The 21,660-nt window shown below is 41.5% G+C and overlaps 2 protein-coding genes across 2 annotated transcripts; one reads left to right on the top strand and one right to left on the bottom strand.

The window, feature by feature from the left end:
- Positions 1-1,084: 1,084 nt before the first annotated feature.
- Positions 1,085-8,038, top strand: LOC308282908 (keratin, type I cytoskeletal 19-like; the record flags this gene model as incomplete). The annotated part of the gene is made up of 8 exons (XM_080723296.1): positions 1,085-1,603; positions 2,356-2,438; positions 2,682-2,838; positions 3,447-3,608; positions 3,862-3,987; positions 5,019-5,233; positions 6,994-7,097; positions 7,815-8,038. 8 exons carry the CDS (start codon positions 1,085-1,087, stop codon positions 8,036-8,038), a joined length of 1,590 nt encoding a protein of 529 aa, XP_080579422.1.
- Positions 8,039-14,583: 6,545 nt separating this feature from the next.
- LOC308283849 (uncharacterized protein) lies at positions 14,584-19,904 on the bottom strand (the record flags this gene model as incomplete). The annotated part of the gene is made up of 2 exons (XM_080724351.1): positions 19,798-19,904; positions 14,584-15,016 (listed from the first exon to the last, which is right to left on the bottom strand). Exons 1-2 carry the CDS (start codon positions 19,899-19,901, stop codon positions 14,584-14,586), a joined length of 537 nt encoding a protein of 178 aa, XP_080580477.1. The 5' UTR covers positions 19,902-19,904.
- Positions 19,905-21,660: the final 1,756 nt, after the last annotated feature.

The following is a 21,660-nucleotide window of genomic DNA, read 5'->3' as shown; positions in this document are numbered from 1 at the left end:
CAGATGGTTATAATGTTATGCAATTAGGCGATGCTTTGTGCATTAGATAGATACTCATAAGTAGGCCTACCTTAAACAGGCATAGCAAACCGGTATATACCGGTATATTTCATTTAACCTTATGTGATCTGTGTTTCACTTTTTAAATGCAGGCTGAATATAAAAAGAATTCACCTCATGTTAATTGATTGATTATTGTGCAATAAATCAAGCCATACAACGCCTGTAGCTCAACACTTGAAAGTCCCACAGCTAAGGTGCAGTACATTACATAACACTGTGAGATGCCTGAACCTGCACAAACTATAGTAAAATCAACTGATATGAAGGTGTCCCCTAGGCATCATCGTTTCAATGAACTATATAATCTAGATGACATATGATGGGCTGACAGGTCGCCGGGGGGGCTGTTACCTCTCTCTGCCACAAACGGAGCAGGGAACTTGTTGGAGGAACAAATCCCACATTTGTAAATATATTCTGTTATCTAACACCATACAGAATTGATGAATGTGTATTTGATAAAAAAAAATAAACATTTGAGCTATTAAATACCAGGGAAATGAGGGAATTACTTAATGAAGATTATGATAATATTGAACAATTTGTGTTGGTGTGTGGAAGAGACCTTTAAACCATGCCAGAGTTTTGACTGCATAAATAATGGACTTAAATAAGACCTCACAAATGTTATATATTATGCACAATATCTAATAGCTGTGTGAACAGTTTCAGTAATGGAGCAAAGCTCCCCCTGTAACATAAATGCGCCAGTGTGTGTGTGTGTGTGTGTGTGTGTGTGTGTGTGTGTGTGTGTGTGTGTGTGTGTGTGTGTGTGTGCGTGCGTGAGCTCGCACAGTGAGAAACAGAGTGAACAAAATGTGAAATCAGTAATTGCCTTAGGGAATTCAAGTCAGCACATTCCCCACGTCCATCAATTACTTTTGGCTTCAAAAAGTACCCGACTAACCCGTCACACCCACCAAGCCTTGCATATATATATCTCTATGAAGGGGAGGACGCCTTTACTCAGCCATCTGAGCACCTCGCACAGGACACCAGACACCTTCATCTCTTTGCAGCGATGACGGGCTCCACCTACCGCAGCAGCAGCAGCTTCTCCAGCCGTGGGGCTGTGGGAATGGGCGCTGGATCCGCCATGGGGGCCTCCCGCTTTGGGATGGGAGCAGGCAGCATGATGTCAGGGAAAGCTGGCAGTGTGTACGGAGGAGCAGGCGGGATGGGTGTCCGCATATCCAGCTCCTCTGCCATGGGTGGAGGATTCGGCCTCGGAGCTGGAGCTGGAGGATTCGGCCTCGGCCTCGGAGGTGGAGGTGGAGGTGGAGGGTTCGCCCTCGGAGGTGGAGGTGGAGGTGCAGGGTTCGGAATGGGAGGTGGGTCTGGAGATGTGGTGGCCGTCAGCGAGAAGATGGAGATGCAGAACCTGAACTCCCGTCTGGCTGTGTACTTGGAAAAGGTTGCCACCCTGGAGAGAGTCAACTTCGATCTGGAGGAGAAGATCAAGAGCTGGGGCCTCAGCCGTGTGGTGGAAGCCAGAGATTTCAGTGCCCATCTGACAGCTATTGATGACGTCCGGGCCAAGGTAAGGTTCAACCACAGTGTTCTGGTTGTTGACTGCAGATTCATGCACAGATGACATGTAGTGTATGGCCCATACATACATACCGGTACTCCACTTTTAGGTGATAAGGTTATCACCTTTTAGGTGGAAACGTTATCACCTAAAGTCCTAAACAGTGATTTTGATGTTGGACGCTCAAAATCAGCGTTTAGGTGATAACCTTTGCCCCCTAAAAGTGATGACCTTAAGTGGAGTATGCATGGGCCATTAGTCCTTCTGTTACTTAGTCATGTACTGTAGGTCAATGGTTCTCAAACGTTTTAATTTCAAGGACCCAGAGTTTGGTATGAATTAGAGGCCATGGACCTCGGTTGAAACCTTGTAAAATTAGTTGTCATTGTTATAACGATGAATAGGCCATGGACCATATATCGATATTGTGATAATAATATATTAGACAATTTTTTTAATTTATTTTAAAATATAAAATATGGCTTCATTAAAACCAGGAAAATACAACACTTATGCCATATCATAATATGATGAAATCCAAAAACCCAGGAGATCTCATATCACAATATGGATATTTCATCCATATATTGCCCAGCCCTACTTATACCTTTATCCAAGATTGTATATGCTTTCTCACTGATTTACTAGATTATGAATATATGAGCACGACGGTCTTTTGACAGTCTTGATGAAAATGTCATGATTATTGCCACTGATGTGGAGGATGTAAAGTGACACAAGTAATTATTTGCATGTGATAGATCATGGCTGCTGGCGTTGTGATAGCAGAGCTGATCCTTGGGGTGGATAACACCAAGCTGGCAGCAGATGACTTCAGAATCAAGTACGTTTGACAAATTGACATCCAAACTTGCTGCTTGCTTGAGCAATCTGAATAATCCCAGAGAAATCTTTGGCAAACACAAACTGTAGGCATTTGGTGAATTGAATGAAAAATAAATTGTCCTACTGTAGGTTACACTTTTAATTTTTAATTTTTATTTTGACATAATAGTAAGTCTAAAGCCTGACTTATTTCACACTTTGTCGCCAAAGCATAAAATGTGGCATAACTGTCTCATTTGAGGTATGAAAGTGAGCTTGGCCTTCGCATGTCTGTGGACGCTGACATTGCTGGCCTGAGGAGGATGCTGGGAGAATTGGGCCTTATGAAGACCGACCTGGAAATGCAGCTGGAGGGCCTTAAAGAAGAGAAAGAGTACATGACAAAGAACCACGATGAGGTAGGAGGACCGCCATCATGTACAGTAATAGCCATAGTATAATGTTGTTTCGGTGTAATGTATTTACACCAAGATGATTATAGACTCCCAGCGTTGACGCATCAACTCACGCAGTAAACGTTGGGACTATGCCACAGTGCTGTGAAGTGTGAATGCTAATGTGCATTCCATTGTGCAGATGCATCTCTCTGCCAGTGCCAGTGTTGATTTTGTCGACTAAAACTATGACAAAAATCTTCGTCGACTACCTTTTTTTCACTGACGAAAAATAAATAAAAACTAAGCTATGATGATGACTAAAACTAAGACTAAATGTATTGTCAAGTCATTTTGTGTTTGGTTGTGTTCGGGTGTTTCATTCCCCAAATATCCGATCTACAAGCTTGAGCATGTAGATCGGCTATTTTCAGCATGCATCTAAGTATAAATCAGCATCATTGCCTGCGATATTTAGTCGACTATATTAACTATAGATTTAGTTGACTAAAATCTTAGGATATTTAGTCGACTAAAACTATTAACACTAAAACATGACTAAAATATGACTATGACTAAACTGAATCACGGCAGTGCATACTGTGCTGATGTTACCGCCTTTGTTTCCATAGGAGAAACTCGCAATCAGAGGACAGCTTTCCGGTCAGATCAACGTAGAGGTGGATGCAGCTCCCCAAGTCGACTTATCTGTTATCATGGCTGACATCAGAGAGCAGTATGAGGCCACCATAGCGAAGAGCCACAAAGACGCAGAGGCCTGGTTCAAGAACAAGGCAAGGAAGGGGGTCATGACACTGCACTAGCATGGGAACAACACATGTAAAACACCAGAAATGAAATCGGCTCCTACGATTGATTGTTGATTCTCCAATGTTGTTGTTGTCTTTGTTTTCTTCTACTTCAGATCCCAGCGTCTATGAATTGTTATCTTGACACCATTATCAGAAATATGTGAAAGGTGGAGAAATGTTGATTTGTGTGCACAGTGCCTCTGAATGAGTTGTGTGTGCACTGTGCTCTCTGCAGGCAGAAGTGGTTCAGAAGGAGGTGATTGAAAGCGTAGAAGTTATCCAGACCACCAGCTTGGAGGTGAAGGAAAGCAAGAACACACTCATGACACTAGAGTTGGAGCTACAGTCCCTCCTCAGCATGGTAAGATTGTCATGGTCATTTGTTTTGCCTGAGCCTGGATGCCTGAGCCTATGATACACCATAGCCATTTATTCACAATTACAGAGAGAAAATAGCCCATAAATGAGTAGTTCAGTAAGTTCACCCCCAAAATGGATTTTTTTCTACTGATTACTCATGCCATGGAGACTTGAGTTCAATAAAATATTTTTTTGTTTCAGTCACATTCCTAAGACGGTAATTTCATTTCAATAAATTTACCCCCATTGATTCCGGATGGGAATCAATGGGGGTAAGTATACTATAATCACTTTTTGTCTTAGGAATGCGAAAAATACAAAAAAATATTATTGAACTCAAGTCTCCATGGCATGAGTAATCAGTAGAAAAAAAGGTCATTTTGGGGTTGAACTACTCCTTTGAGCAGTGCTTATTGATAGAGTGATTGTATACTTTAAATAGATATAGAGTATGAATGTAACCATGAATATATTGCTTATACTGAACAACTGTAATTAGGACATGAATCACTCAGAGTCATCATCATACCCCTTATAGTGATTCTCAACATGCAGGCCGGGGCCCGCTGGTGGGCCGTGAGGATACTGCAAGTGGCCCCCTAACGCAAACACTAATGATAATATACATATAATATTAATATTAATATTAATATTAATGTCTTGGCATTTTTCCTTTAAAACCTTGTAAAATTAGTTGTCATTGTTATACCGATGAATAGGATAGGAACTTAAATAATACTGGAACTCAACCGATTGATTGATCATTAAAATAAACAATTGTGATCTGTGATCTCCGACAATCCCCTAAAAGATTCACTAACGTCACAAGGGTCCATCCGCACGCGGAGAAGCACCGAAGTGACAAGCTAACGCATACAGACAATTCCTAAGGGGCCCCTTAAGTGACCTTCAACCTTTGCATCTCTCTACAGTAGGAACAACGTCTGTGGGGAATGGAAGAAAAAAGAAAAAGACAACCGAAACAGCTTCAGCTCAGCTCAAAACTGTGTCTGTTTGAATGTGCCCTTGTAGAAAGCCTCCCTGGAGCTCAACCTGGCTGAGTTGGAGGGCCGTTATGGCGCTATGATGATGGCGCTGCAGGGGCAAGTGGTGAGCCACGAGAGCCAGCTGACCCAGATCAGGGCGGACACAGAGAAAACTGGCCAGGAGTACAAAGTCCTGCTGGACATCAAGTCCCGCCTGGAGATGGAGATTGGAGAATACCGCAGGCTACTAGAAGGAGAAGGGTAGGAACGGCATGTTTTGAGCAGCAAGTTCGAGTCTATATGACTGAGTTGGACGTAGGCTATGTTTTTTTTTATTTTGATGTGAGTCAGTAAATACGATTAAGTGAAATATGAATGTAGATATTAAGCATTTACTGTAAGAGCATCTACATGGAAGCAGCCTCCAGGTGGCAGCCTTGGAGAACGTACACAGACACCACACAGTTCAAGTTGCTGCTGGGTTAAACTTCATGGCTTACAGTGGTGTAAATTAACTGAGTACATATACTATAGTACTGTACTTAAAGAAAGGAGTAGTTCACCACTTTTCAACCTGTCTTCATATAATACGTCCTCACTAATGTTCATAATAAAATAGCACAATTTTTTTCTATTCAGTCTGGGTCTCATAGGAGAGCTGTCAAATCCTTCTACCGGTGACATCATCGTTTGACAAAAAAATAAATAAATAATATTTTTGAAAATATTTAGATTTTTATTATCACGAGAACAATGGCTTCCACTTTAACATTGCAACTTTTTCAGGAATAGAAAGCCTGCAGTTTCTATTAGCTTGCATTTCCCATTGATGATGTCACCGGTAGAAGGATTTGACCCACCCACAGCTCTCCTATGAGACCCAAACTGAGTAGAATTTCTTTTAAATATTTTAATATTTTATCGTGTGAAATGAGACATTCTGCAAAATTAGTACTTTACTTTATGTACATTTTTATGCCAATACTTTTGTACTTTTCACTCAAGTACATTTTGAATTCTGGACTTTTACTTGTATCAGAGTATTTCTACATAGCAGTATTGATACTTTTACCTAAGTAAAACATTTGAGTACTTTTTCCACCACTGCTGCTGCATTGTGTGTTTCAATTCACAGCTGAATAACTTTGCTCTCTTCCTCATAGTGAATAACTTGTGCTCTCTTCCTCATAGTGAATAACTTGTTCTCTCTTCCTCATAGTGAATAACTTGTGCTCTCTTCCTCATAGTGAATAACTTGTTCTCTCTTCCTCATAGTGAATAACCTGTTCTCTCTTCCTCATAGTGAATAACTTGTGCTCTCTTCCTCATAGTGAATAACTTGTTCTCTCTTCCTCATAGTGAATAACTTGTGCTCTCTTCCTCATAGTGAATAACTTGTTCTCTCTTCCTCATAGTGAATAACTTGTGCTCTCTTCCTCATAGTGAATAACTTGTGCTCTCTTCCTCATAGTGAATAACTTGTGCTCTCTTCCTCATAGTGAATAACTTGTTCTCTCTTCCTCATAGTGAATAACTTGTGCCCTCTTCCTCATAGTGAATAACTTGTGCCCTCTTCCTCATAGTGAATAACTTGTGCTCTCTTCCTCATAGTGAATAACTTGTGCCCTCTTCCTCATAGTGAATAACGTGTGCTCTCTTCCTCATAGTGAATAACTTTGCTCTCTTCCTCATAGTGAATAACTTGTGCTCTCTTCATCATAGTGAATAACTTTGCTCTCTTCCTCATAGTGAATAACTTGTGCTCTCATAGTGAATAACTTGTGCTCTCATAGTGAATAACTTGTGCTCTCATAGTGAATAACTTGTGCTCTCATAGTGAATAACTTGTGCTCTCATAGTGAATAACTTGTGCTCTCATAGTGAATAACCTGTTCTCTCTTCCTCATAGTGAATAACTTGTGCTCTCTTCCTCATAGTGAAGAACTTGTGCTCTCTTCCTCATAGTGAATAACTTGTGCTCTCTTCCTCATAGTGAATAACTTGTGCTCTCTTCCTCATAGTGCCGTTGCAGTTTCAGCGGGAGCTGGAGTTGCAGGTAAAACCATGACCAAGGTTACCGAGGTGGTATCAGTCATGCAGGCAGCACCTGTGGTTGAATCTTCAGGTAAGAAGAAAATACAATAAGACTTAATTTGAAACGAATTGGACCTGCCACACAGGTCTCTGAACAATTGAATTTACCTATATGCTGTAATTAAAGGGATATTTCATATTTCATTTTATCATCTACTCAGGCTTTTATGAACACCCTGAACATTTTTTTTTTTTTTTGCTTGATTCAATATTTAGATATTTGAGGTAAATGTTATCAGGCCTTCCTCCTCCAGGGCCATCCCGATATTGTAACTTCAAACTCCATTTTAAACATGATAGATTCATTAAAAACACACCCACTATTTTTTTTTCTGGTGACTCATAATGCCCTCCTAATACGTGAGCAGTGTTTTTTTTATAACCTTTTTCATTTATTTTTAATATATATTTTTTATTGTATTTACATTTTTCCATTTTCCCAAAGAATTATTCAAATTAAATGAAAAAAGGGCAGTATGAGTCACTAGAAAAAAATAATGGATATTTTTATTGAATCTATCATGGTTAAAATGGAGTTTGAAGTTACAATGGGTGTGTATGGGGCCCTCCTCCTGGGCCTGATAACATTTACATAAAATATCTAAATATTGAATCAAGCAAATTAAAAACTACACAGGGTGTTCATAAAAGCCTGATTAGACGATAAAATGATCAAAAGTTTTGAAAGTGAAATATCCCTTTAAGGCCCATGCAATGATGTACTGAATGTTTCCTTATCTTCCCTCAGCATCAGTATCCGTTGCAGAGGCAGAGGCAGACCTCCACACCCACTCCACAACCACCACCACAGTGACGGTCGTGGAAACAGTGACAACCGTGGGGGACACAGTTGAGGAAGTGGTCGCTGCCACAGAGGAGGAAGTAGTTGCTGCCACAGAGGAGGAAGTAGTCGCTGCCACAGAGGAGGAAGTAGTCGCTGCCACAGAGGAGGAGGTGGTATCAGAAGAGTAACAGTCTGGACTCCACTTCGCTCCACTCTTTCACCACCACTGAAAAGCAATCATTCACATACACACCCCCAAAAAACACAAATAACAGCAAATAAAAGAAATAAATCTGCCGTGACTGTTGTGTGACTGTCCATGATTAATGATTGATCCTACAATTTTTGTGAGTGACCTCCCCATGGAGACTTGAATTCATGGATATTTTTTTGTTTTTGTCGCATGCCAAGGTCAATAATTTGATGAGACTCTTTGAGTCTCGATAGCCAACAAAGCAGGTTATTTGAGTCTCCATAGGGAACCACTTCTGGTCATCAAATTATTGGCTTAGGAATGCGACAAAAACAAAGAAATAGCTATATGAACTCAAGTCTCTACGGGGTGAGTAATAAGTAGAAAAAAGTATTTTTTTAACTATCCCTTTAAATAACAATCGATCAGACTCAAAACAATAGTGACCCTGTCAAAACTGAGGTAAAATGAAAAAAAGAAAAAACACACAAAAAACAGTAAACTATTTAACAATTAGCCTTGTGAAAATGTCTTACTGTTCACACAAAGTGTGTATCTATTTGTTTTAGAATTTGGTGTTTCTTGGTTCAAAACCCACTGTAGTTTGATTTGTCCAAAAACACTACAGTATAATAACACTATAATCCAAGGCAGCTTGGAGATTTGCCATAGGGAGTAGAAATGTAAATGGAACTCAGTCTTTCCTGTTGGAATAGTTTTTTGGATATATTGTTATTTATTCATCGGTAAACAGATAAATACTGTTAATTCGGTCATCTCAATGACACACCCACACTCTCCCTCACACATTAATTGTTTAATCATAACTGGTCAAAACCAGTTTAATATCAGAGTTCTGACCTAATGGAGAATATCTACACAGGGGGATATGGGTTATGTGTCAATTTTGTTTTGTAAATAATTAAGTTACAATGTGTGCATTTTAGAGTTTTTCAACCTTGCTAAATACATATTAAAAGTACAAAAAAGTAAATAGGCCTTAATTTCTTCAGATATTCGGCAGAGGTAATGCCCATCACTGGCAGAAATATCTACTGTACACAAACACAATACACCACAATTCTTGAAAGCACACATTAAAGGTGTGCAGGTGTAGAGAATACAGGAGAGGAAAATATGTGTGGGGATTTATCCCTATTTCAAAGCGAGGAGGAACAAAAGTTTCTGCTTAGTGTGTGAACACGGTCCCCATCTGTTTATGGGGACCGTATGTCACTCTTCCAATAGGCCTTCAACACTCGACAGTGCTTCAGGGATTGAGGCTAAACAGACCTAGTTTATCCCTCTATATTATGTATGGCTTGTATGCAAATGTAATGGTGGCGGCAAGCAAAAACCTTTGATCAGGGCTTCTTTGTGCCAGTAACCAGTTAATGCTGCAAAAGCATAATGAACCTAGCAGGGAAACAGCCGTATTCAGATTGTAAATAGAATTGTGGTTAGGAACTCAATAATGTCTTCCTGGAATGTAAATGACGAGCTACTGTATACCTCATTGCCAGCTTTGTTTTCCTGAGGTTAATGAAAGCATCCGTGCAGATGTTGCTGTAGGCCAACCATTTGTGTGAGACAGTAGTAGAGTTTTTGACGATGTGATAACATAAAGATTTACATTTCTGCCAGAGAGATATAACTTTGTAAGAGTCTCATTTCATGAGTTATTGACCTGTAGAAAATTATGATGTTTGTTCACCTGTCCCTCCCTATATCACTTTGTGATATCACTTTGTGACATAGGGACAGGGATACAGGGATAGGGTTGGATTGGTGGTGCTATACAAACTGTATCACCACCAACTCCAATGAAACATTTCAAGTCAAAGTATTCAAAATCACAAGTTTTCATTGGTGTGTCTAGGTTTCGGCTGGGTTATTGCGCGCGTGAAATAGCCTCTCACTTGACCAGCGTGACCAGCATTGCCAGGGTTATTGCTCTAACATGTCTCAGAGTTTTTGGTACTCAGAGTCAGCATTAGCAAGGCTCTCTTCCTTCCTGTCTCCCTCCCTCTCTCCCTCCCTCCCACACCCCTTTCTCTGTCTCTCTTTCGCAAAGCGCACTCTGGTCTGACGTCCCATACAATCTCCCTCCCTCTTCCCTATAAGGTTCAATGATATATTGTTACGTCCTGGCTACAGGCACAAGAGAAATACATATTTTTGTTCAGCCCCTCGGACATTGCAGCAGCCAGTCATTTCTATTCCCAAATACGAAAACAAAAAGAAGCATTTTAACAGTGCTCAGTGCTTAAATCAACATTCATGTAACCATGAATTTCATCCTTAATGAGAAGTATAATTAGAACATGAATCAACGTAGTTTAACATCCTCATCAGTAGAACTGTATACTTCCCCTGGCTTCTCTTCTCTCTGCTGGACCCAGATTCTGCAAAGTTGGGTTTGACGGCTTGACGCTCTGTCAAATTCTGCTGTGTGGCTTAAGAAGAACTTGAACGCCATCCAAGATTGCACATACTGTATGTACTGCTGTGGAGAACTGCCCCAGCGAATGAAAAGGTAGCCCCACTGGGATTTCCTGGCAGTGTAGGGAGTTGTTGCACAAGACACAGCATGTGCTGCTGGCTGCCAGCCTCACCATTACACACCCATTTTGTGAACTGTCAAAGGTTGCTATTTTCCTCCTTCCTTCGCGCCCTCATAAACCCAAAGTCTCCTCGGCCAAGAATTCTACCTCACCATCCAAATCAGCTGTTGTTTGGCATGCAGGTCTCATCCATGTTTGACTTGGTGAGGTCCTTAATCCCGAGATCCGCTGCCGAAACTCTAGGACTAACTCAGCCAGCCACCTACAAGGCCACGAATAATGCATCCATGTTCTCGGTTGTTTGCTCAACACACAACGGCTGTGTTACTGTTGCATGTGGCGCTGACGGAAGGTTTAGCCCATTATTTAGTGACAAAGTACAGTAGGGGCCAAGCCAGGGTAAACACTTAACTTCAAAAGGCCTCCAGTTTTGGTAAAGAACAGTAGCACTATGCTTTCCCGGTCTATAATGCATTACAAACATACTTATAATGTGTGTACAATACAGTAAATTATAGTTATACATAAGAACTCATACATACTCTTAAAAATGCTTATAATGCTTTATGATAATAATAATCAACATAACACATAAAATAGTTTCTAATGGCTTACTGTATACTACTACAAGAATTATACTACTTTTTTGCAGAGAAAAGTATATTACCTACCATAATAAATTATCATAATTTTGTATAATCATTGACATAAAGCTGTACTATAATATACTATAATCTGGGCACACGCACCCACTGCTTTTTCATAGGCAAAGGTCATTTCTCACCAACACAGGATCTGACATGAATTTTGACCTGATGGTCAAGATTCAGTTTATCCCCTGAGCAAGCAGGCCAGCTATTAGCTCAATGGTAAAAATCAAAATAAATCAGCTCTTCAGCAGTAAACCAGGTTGAAATCCGGGTTGGAAGCTGCTTTAATGCTGAACCTTCCATGGGAAAACTGTATATTCCATTCACCATCCCTGTTCAAAGTGATCCGTTTGAAGCAGTGGGAAATGCAAACTGAACGACCTCTGTACCATTAAGTGTATGCACATACATGGAAATATCTCCCGTATTCTTATTCAACCCATTCAATATTATTTATCTTTAAGGACTTTGTTTGCCATTCCAGACTCAATCAATAGCTTCAACGAAAAGGCTTATTTTATTTCGCAATGTCAAGGCAAATGCAGATGAGCCCTTGTGTGTTTCATTAAGCTATGCACCCTCGTCCACTGGTAAGCCATCCTTTGATTTAAATTTCTAAAGGTGCCAGTTTAAAGCTGGATATACAGTAGCATATGCTATTGAAGCAGACAGGGGCTTCAAAAAAAGAAGGAAAAAAAAGCTGGATATTGCTGCCTGGATTTATAAACGAACTAATCGGTGATCTTAAGCAGATTTAGTGAGGGGGAATACCTGAGCACGTCAGCTGGACTATGGGCTTATCCCACACCTCAACATGCCTTCATGCTGGCTCTGCCCAAGGGAGACATGTTGGCCTTGATGTCTAAGTAGTTCCCTACGTAATTGATTCCCGAATCATTCGCTTCCTCGCTGATAAAACTGGCTCTTCTTATAGTACACCTCGTACAGAGACTCATCACAGTTTTGAGGCCTTTGGGATGTCAACAACGAACCGGTTCTTGTACAGGCATAGTCCCAGGGAAAGAACATCATGGCTGGTCTCTATAGCCGTTCTGTGTCATTTTGTATAGGTCAGAGGTCCGGGACCCCTAGGGGGTCCTCAGAGTTACTACAGGGGGTCCTCAGAGTTACTACAGGGGGTCCTGCAAATCTTTGAATGATAGAATTTTTTTCTCCTTTTTTATATTAACCACTTGAACCCTAGCTTCCATATTCTGAGATCTACAAGCTCACAACACAACGCCTCGCACTGCGAGGTGTTGTGAGCTTGTAGATCGGCTATCGAGCTTGTACGATTGTTCTGTCAAACAATAAAATTATACGGAATCTATGAACAGATTGTGGGGGCAGGGACCCCATCTCTCTCAAATAAGGGGTCCTTGGCCTGAAAACATTGAAGACCTCTGGTATAGGTCATACTGTAGGTCAGCATGCCGACACTGCTTTTAGCTTTGACGCTTTTCTTACTGAAGGTGCACAACTTCAGGGGACGAACTGTGGGTTGAGGTGTGTTCTACTGTATGTCTCCCGACTCTCCAGGTACACACTTGCCATCATGCACAAACAGAAGAAAGGCATCACTGGAATCCACACTGTAAAAGTGTGAGTCTTAACAAACTTATACCCTAGCCTACAGTATACTGAACTGATGAATGTTCAACTATTTTTGTCAGCTGTTTTCCTATTTCCTATTATTTGGGCTTAATGGCTTCCTATTATGACATGCCCAGAATATGGACACTAGGGTTCATGTGGTTAATTTAACTTTGAGAGCGTCTGGAGCTCTTGGAGTACATGGACAAATTAACACTACAGATTTGACTATGCATCAGTACGTTTCTGGAGCATGAGCCTACAAACATGAAGGTATAGTAGACATAAGGGCCTTACATGGGTTTAACCAGAATAGAGTTATTAGTGAGGTTAGTGATCTCAATGGTAAAATGTATTTTGCTGAGTATTTCAGCTGCAACTTCTTCTGCAAACTATGTCATCTTGGAAATGGCTTTGCTGTCTGTGTATAATTCTGCGTGGCAGAAATGTGTTCATTGTGTTCATTAAGCATAGCTTGAAAACTTAACAACTGTGCAACACTTCAAGTTGCATTTGTCGAAAATAGATATCGCTCCTTATCACAGCATAGAATATCACAATGAGCTTGGCATCCACATATACCGTATGCACTCTTTTCCATGGCCATGGGTTTTTCATGACTTACAACTAGTCTTTCAAGATGCCTCGGTTAATTGTCTCCCTCCTGAAATAAGTCATGAAGACATCTCAATATGTTATGATAGTTACGTTATGTATGAGGTAAGTCAGATGCTAATGAGACATTATTTCAAAGCAGTTGTGAACAATTAGAGAATAGTGGCTGACTCTCAATGGCTCATTAGGGAGGGTGCCTCTTCAATTACAACACTAAATACCATGCAATAATGAGTTTAGTGTAGAAAAAAACTATAGAAAATAATGGTCCTTTTTATTGACAGTGAACAAGATACAAATCAAACAGATGCTCCATGAGCAAACCTCATTAGACATTCATGCCCCAATAAACGGCTATAGTTCTACTGTATATGCTGGGGTTCCAAAGCATTGGAGCTTAATCTATCAAATCGTGTTTTAATAAACACTGCTGCTTAAAATGGGAAGTTACTTAACGGTAAGGAACTTTGGTTCTTCCTCCTGGATCCAAGATGGGAAAAGTCAGGCAGAGCACAGTAAGTCAGGAGCCAATTCCCTGTTTCCTTAGCTTGAGGTAGCTTGATGTACAAGTACAGTACATCCCCTGGACATGATGCTAATATCCTGCAACCGCAAGGACTTATCTCCAAGCCATATTGGGTACCATGTTTATAGCCTTTGGTATGACTTGGTCAGGGACATTATATACTATACATTTAACATCTACATAAAGCTAATTTTATCTGACTGTCCATTTTCTGAAATCATGGGACGGAAATCATATTTTTAGGACAAGGACATGTTCAGGACAATAGAAATCCAGTATCATGACAACTGTAAAACATTTAGTGGTGACATTGCATTTGTTAACTAGCCATTCAAATCGAATGGCTCTTGTTAGAATACAGAAGTATGTATTGTTGTTATATTGAATATTATAATAACCAACCAACTCAGAAACAAAGTAACATGAGTATTATCAGTATGTTTTATTATCGCCATTAAAAAAATAATGCGGTTTATGCAGAGGTCCAAGCAATAAAACAAACTATAATGGACAGGTTGTGATGTTTCAGCTGACACACATACAGTAGCACCAACATTACACAATAATGTTTAAAGAAATCTGTCCTCGACACTTAGCGACCCATTTTATCATAGAGCTCCACCTTAACAATGGCCTTTCCTATACTGGACATAGTGGCCCTCAGGTCAAAATGTGTCGCCCCCTTGTACTCCAGCCCGCTGCCGTTGGCCTCTGCCCGGGTGAACTTGCTCAGGTCCGTTGCGTCGTACATCTGCTCGTAGAGCTGCTTGTCGCAATCGCGGGACAGCTCGAACACGCCGACGGCCAGGCGGTTCTTGTAGACGTTGCGGTCGAAGGGCACAGAGAACATGACGGCCATGCGCTCGGCGCACACCCTGCTCTGCATGTGGAAGAGGTCGTAGGTCAGCAGGCCCACGGCGCCCGTCGCCGTGTTGTCGTCCTTGGTGAAGGAGCACACCTCGGTCATGGTGGGCCGCACGGTGGGCTGGGGGGCGTGGTAGTTGAAGCCACTGTTCATGTACACCCTGTAGGGACAGACAGAGAGAGACTGTGTTTTACCCCAGTGGTTCTCAACCTGTGGGTCGGGACCCACATGGGGGTCCCCAAATTGTTTTGGGGGGGGTCTCCAGATGATAAACTTAATGTGCAACATTGTTTTCTCACTCAATAGTAAAAAAAACAACAACATAAAGTTTAAGTGTATAGAGGTATAGCCTATGCACATTTCTAAAAAGACAATTTAGGGACTTTTTAATTGCGACCGTAGGTCGCATTTACTACCAAAACCTCCACAGGCTGTCCGTCAGTGAGTGAGTCCGTCAGTCACACGTCACACGTCACACTTTTGCCCTGCTCATATCTCCACAACCGTTGCCCCCATCCATGCCAAATGTTGCACACACACTCCTTACCTGCCAAACTACAACCTCCAAGGACCCCCGGAGCTCCAGGGACCCCCAGGTCCCTGGGGGACCCCCAGGTGTAAACAAATGTCCGTCCGTGAGTCATACGTCACACGTCACACTTTTGCCCTGCTCATATCTCCACAACCGTTGGCCCCATCCATACCAACTTTTGCACACACACTCCTTACCTGCCAAACTACAACCTCCAAGGACCCCCGGAGCTCCAGGGACCCCCAGGTCCCTGAGGGACCCCCAGGTGTAAAAAATGACCAAATGTGCAAAAATGACCAAATGACCACCCCAACGGGGCTGCTCACGGGGAATTCCTGGGGACCACCCACTCCTGGTGCTCCAGAACGGATGCAAAAGTGGTGGCGCCCCCAGTGGAGGACCCCCTCCACTGCAGCTCACATAAAATGCCGTAACTCGGGCTAGGAGCGTCCGGGAGGCGAGTTTAGAAACTCTAGGCTTGCTAAGGGAAGGAGCGCTCGTTTTCAGTTATTGTCCACGACATTGCAAGCGGCGCGAAGGCCAGCGGACCTTGGTCCTGCTCTTCGCCCCCGAGCGCCGCAGGCGCGAGTGGCTGCGAAGAGCGGGCCAGGGCCGGCCGCGCGAGTTACGAAGCCGTGGTGAATGCAATCGTTCTATTTATGCCCAGGCCGGAAGGCCTGGGCAAGCGCACGATAAACGCAATGATAATTGGGTTTTGGTGCACCTCGCGCGGTCCAAGTGACTACAACGGAGCGCTCCCAACCTCCGGTTCAGCCAATCACAAGCTTCAAAAATGAGTGCGGGGCGTGGTTTCCCTTAGCAAGCCTAGAGTTTCTAAACTCGCGTCCGGGAGAGCCGGGGCCGGTACCTATTCGTCCGCCAAGGCAACGCGGAGACCCCACCCCTCATTTCTCACATGGCCCTCTTCTAGCGCCACCTTCAGGCCGATTTTTAAAAACACATTTTTGGACACTGCTCCTACAGATTTTGCCCTAAAATCACGAAAATCACTACACAGTATGTCTACACTCATGTCATCAACATGGATCAGGAACATTTTGGAAAAACACATTTTTGCCCTATTTGTGGAGATAAGCGACCTACGGTCGCTTATCTCCCGATTAGAGAGTCTTACTGGTAGCCTACCTCTAAAATGACAAATTAAACATTGGCCAAATTGTCAAATATTAGTGGCAGAAATTGTGAAAATAGCCGTTCTACATGCTCACAACGCCTCGCAACGTGATACAAAATGTAATGACTCAACTCTTGGTGCTCGTCAGGGTGTTGGGTGAGTTAAAATCAATTATTTTGGGGGTCGCGGCCTGAAAAGGTTGAGATTCACTGTTTTACCACAGGGTTTCCAAAACCTTTCCATGATCCCGAAATGTATTTATAGCTAAAATAGCAGCTCAACAAGCTCACAACGCATCATATCATTCACAATGAGCTTGTTTGGATATCATTTATTTATTTGTTTGTTTATTTATTTATTCATTATTATTTTCCCTGGTTTTCAAATTTGGCCCCCCTGGTGGGCTCTCTTTGAAACCCACTATTGGACCACTCTGCACCTGAAATTTCTTATAAAACAACAGTCACAACAGTCTCAGCCTGTGCTTTCCCTCTGGTCTCCCCGTGGTATATCTTAAAAAACAAACAAAAAAGAACACATTCTGATACAAGAAACAACAACATTTGTAACAGAGGGATTCCACCCTTTGTAACTTTTGAGTTTCACTGCACTTTTTGAGTGTTTGAGGGTTTTCCAGGGTGAAACAGCTTACGCTGATGGATGGAGTGTGGCTGGGCAAGTACGGCTATGGACTTGTAAGCAACAGCGAGTGAACCTGCATGCAATGTGCAATGAGGCGGCGTGTGTCACACTATGATGGATAGGTGGATGTTCTCAGCGAAGGGATGTCACACATGAAAACCACCCGTCCAAGAGATGGGCTACCCTGCCAGATATGGATAAATGTACAAGCATGATGCCACTGACTCAAGTAAATACACAAATAAACAGTCTATAGTGAATATTTGCTTGCTTTTTTCTTTGTTTACACGTTGCAAACTTATTAGTTGAACAAAATCTGAATGAAATGAAATGAATGAAACTGAACAAAATAAATACAATAGAAGTTAAACCACTGCAACTGATGAAAAAGAATGAATTGAAAAATAAGTGATTTGATGAAGTTGTATTTATTTATCATTCTTATTGGCAAATTATGGAACTGCATTTATGCCTGTTTAAAATCAGGCTCATCTTGTTTGCTTCAAATATCATTCAGTAAAACATTCAGTATAATCTGGGAGTACTGCAGCGTTAGTTTTGTTGAGACTAAAAGACTACGATTTTGATATTTAATCGACTAAGACTAGACTAAGACTAAACAAATTCAGAAGACTAAGACTAAATGGTGTGTTCTTCAAAAGACTAAGACTAAATCTTTGCTGTCAAAATATTTGGTCACTAAGACTAGACAAAGACTAAACAATTTCAAAAGCTTAAGACTAAGAATAAAGCAGAATTTGCTCACAAAATTAATACTGGAGTGCTACCGCAATCAAAACAATGACTTGTGGTAATGCATTAAATGTGATACTGTACTTCAAAATCATTTTAGCCTTCTGCAATCCAAAGCCAATGGCTAGAATATTTTACCAATATGGAGTATTCACCCATGTAGTATTTTAAAAAGAAGAAAAAAAAAGAAAAAAGAAAACATGCTATTTGACGATAGCCTGGGATCCAGCCTGATTTGCTGCTTCGTCTTTTTCTCACTTCACTTCTCAGTCTGGCCAGGGTCCATTTGACTTGTACGTAGGCAAGTCAGGAAGTGACTTGAGTTTTACATTTTAACACTGTTCCCGCCCCACTGCACAGACCAATCAGAATCCACAAGTCGTTTCGGGCAAGGTGATAGAGGCTTTCCAGACTGTGAAGCGGAAACAATATCATGAGTGTGCCCAGCGGCCCTATTATGATCCAGGTCTTATGCCTTATGCCTTAACTTCGTTGCCTTTTTTTACTATTTTGTTTTTGTTTTTGAAATATTTCAAAAAGCTGATCTGCAAGTTCACAACGTGCAGATGTAGATCAGCATTTGAAGTATTTAAAAATGTTTTTCAAAATAGTGAAAAAAAGGTAAAGAAGTTAAGGCATAAGGCATAAGACCTGGATCATAATAGGGCCCCCCAGGAATGTTATCCAGAGAAGTATGTAGTTTATCCGAGTGCCTTCTTCTAGCACACCATAGTGTTCCTCCACACACTAGCACACAAATAATCAGGGCATACCATGTCCCCGGTTACAGTATTTTTTGGGCGGGGCGGCCACTAAATGGATAGCTAATCCCTCAGTAGCACCGGAACACAGAGCAGAGAGACATCACATTATTGGCCCACTGGCTTGTCTGTCATCTGAATACCGACTTGGCTTGGAGCCCAAGCACAGGCTACTGTGGCCCAGGAGTTCCACCCAAACATATAACAGCTGATACAAGCCCACAACGCGTCCCTTCCTCAATGCATTGTGGGCTTGTAGATCTTCTATGTTCGGTTCGCGCTGGCCAGTCTGGGCCAAGATGCCAGGGCCGAATTTATAGTCCAGTCAGCCCTGCATATAATGCATGCCATGGGAAATCCAATACACTACATTTGATGTTTGCAACTTTCATATTTACTTTGTATTTGAATTAAACTACATTATTATTGTGCAATACTTATCAGTGCTCCAATGTGATGTACCTCAAATAGGATCTACAAGACATATATGGCCATATCAGTTGGATTGGCGGTGCAACATAGGTGTGAGGGCCGCACAGCAACCCCAACTCTAGACGTTCGGGCGAACCTCTGGTTCCATGCATGTGCTTATCATGGAACATGGGGTAGATGTGGATGTACTGTATTATGGGAGCTTTTTCTGATGGACAGTCTCACAGGTTAAATGTTCTTGTTAGTACCAATAATTAACCATGGTTCTTTTTATTCTGCTTGAGTTAAATGAAAAGGGCCTCTGCACACCAAATTTGCAAACTTTTAGTCAGAGACCATCTTCCAGGCTTTGAAGAAGGTCCCTGACCAAAAGCTCACAAATTATAAAGAATTCTCACATAGATCTGAGCATGCGGATGCACTTTCATTCAGTTTGATCTATTCTAGTTTATAGCATCTCTGCCAATTCTGATACTGGGTGAGCAGTGTATTTTTTCTCTATTTTACCCTCTATATCTATTTCTCTATCTCGTTAAGTTAAAATTAATTCCATCCCACCCTCTTTGGATTCATAAACAAATACGTGTTTGTATTAGTTGACTTTCAGCTCCACAGATGTAACTATTTTGTTTTGTTTACAATGTGTAATCTTGGTGCTGTATGTAAGTTAAGTGTTTCCAACTTACTTGGGGTTGATGAGGCAGTAGCTACTGCTGACATTGGTGATTTCAATGGTGCAATGTCTGTTAGTAGTGAGAGTGGCTGACACAGCCTCAGCAGTTTCTGGCATCTTGGCTGGAGAGAGAATGGGACATAAAGTTTATAATATAGTCTTTTCTAAGCAGGTCACCCTTCGCACAAGAAACACTAAAAATAAATCATTTTAACTAAGGAAGTTGGAACAATTTCTCATGAAAGCGCAATAGCGCATATGTTGCAAATTACACAAGAGTATGTCAAGTCCTGTATAAACACTTACATTGTTTTGACATTATTTTGTCCTTGATATGGTGACTCACGCTATAGTATAATCAAATCACCGGAGGGGTTATATCACATAGATTCATGCAAACAGACAGACAGTATGCATATGAGAATTACTGCCGTCTCCTGCTGTCTCAATAAAGCTTGCCTAACAGGACGATTAAAACATAATCATCACATCTAAAAGGGCTCTAAAAGAAAGTTAAATATATTCACCTTAGTTCTGCCACGCCGCTCAGAGTCCCGTACTTTTAGATCCCGCAGCGAGGTGGAAAGATCCCCCCTTTCAGACTTCACCTCTATAGTACATGTTGAAACACAAACACAGGCGTGTCCACACCCGAGAAGCAAACACTGGCACTGCCACTCATCCAACAAGACATTTCTGTGAGATCATGCATTTAAATCTGTTTTGTAGTCGCTGGGGTAATGGTAACTATAGGCCTACTGTACGCACTGTAAATTAAAATAAATGTGGTTGTACAAATGGATAAATAATTAGGACGCTAGTTTTAATTCTGGTGAGAATTGTGATTGAATTCAACGCGATTGCTGTTGGAGAACTAACAGACTTTGTATAATGAGAAACATTCTCAAATGGAGAACGCTTAAAAGGAGAGACCAAAGGAAACTCTCACAATGTGCCACTGAGCAAGCCACTTGACCCTTGCCGACTAAAATAAATCTAACTAGTTAATTATTCATTTGTCCATGGATACACAGGCAGTGTTATTTGTACTGCAGCAATGCTCCAGTTTCCTTCTTGACATGAATTCTTCAATATTATTCACTTTAGAAGCAAAGAAAATAAATAACATGTATATTGACGTAGCCACACGCACACACGCACACACACACACACACACACACACACACACACACACACACACACACACACACACACACACACACACACACACACACACACACACACACACACACACGTGTATATATATACATCACTTGTGGGGACATTACATAGACTTCCATTCATTTTTATGCAAGTCCTGTGGCCTTACCCTAACCTCTATCCCTAAACCTAACCCCTAACCCTAACCCTAACGTTAACCCTAACCCTAAACGTTGTGGGGACCTACTATTTTGTCCCCACACTGTCAGAGGTCCCCTGCAGGTGACTGTGTGAACATGCGTTTAGTCCCCATAAGTAGACAAACTCATACACACTGTATGTAGTTCAACTTTCTATTAACTCTTCTCCTTGGTTCTCATGCATGTTGTACTAGGGTCTGTATAGTACTAAGTACAGTATGTACTATACGCTCTACTCTACAAAAGAAGCTCATTGAACATTTCACGCTCCAACTTGACTTGGATCAAGAACAAGACTCTCTGCCGGGTCTGTTGTAGGCTTCAGTATATGCTGCAGGTGCTGGCAAGTGACACATTCCTTTGGGCTCAACACAGTGGTGAAAAGTAACTAAGTAAGTATTTACCCAAGTTCTGTACTTGAGTACAATTTTGAGGAATTCTTACTTTACTGGAGTATTTCCAACGCGTTGGGACGCGTTGTGAGTTTGTAAATCTGTAATTTTCCAAAATGTTAG

Source organism: Nannobrachium achirus, assembly GCF_963921795.1.
Source record: "Nannobrachium achirus genome assembly, chromosome: 4".
Classification (NCBI taxonomy): Eukaryota; Metazoa; Chordata; class Actinopteri; order Myctophiformes; family Myctophidae; genus Nannobrachium; species Nannobrachium achirus.
Note: the sequence above shows the minus strand (reverse complement) of the source record. Positions and strands in the feature narration are given on the sequence as shown.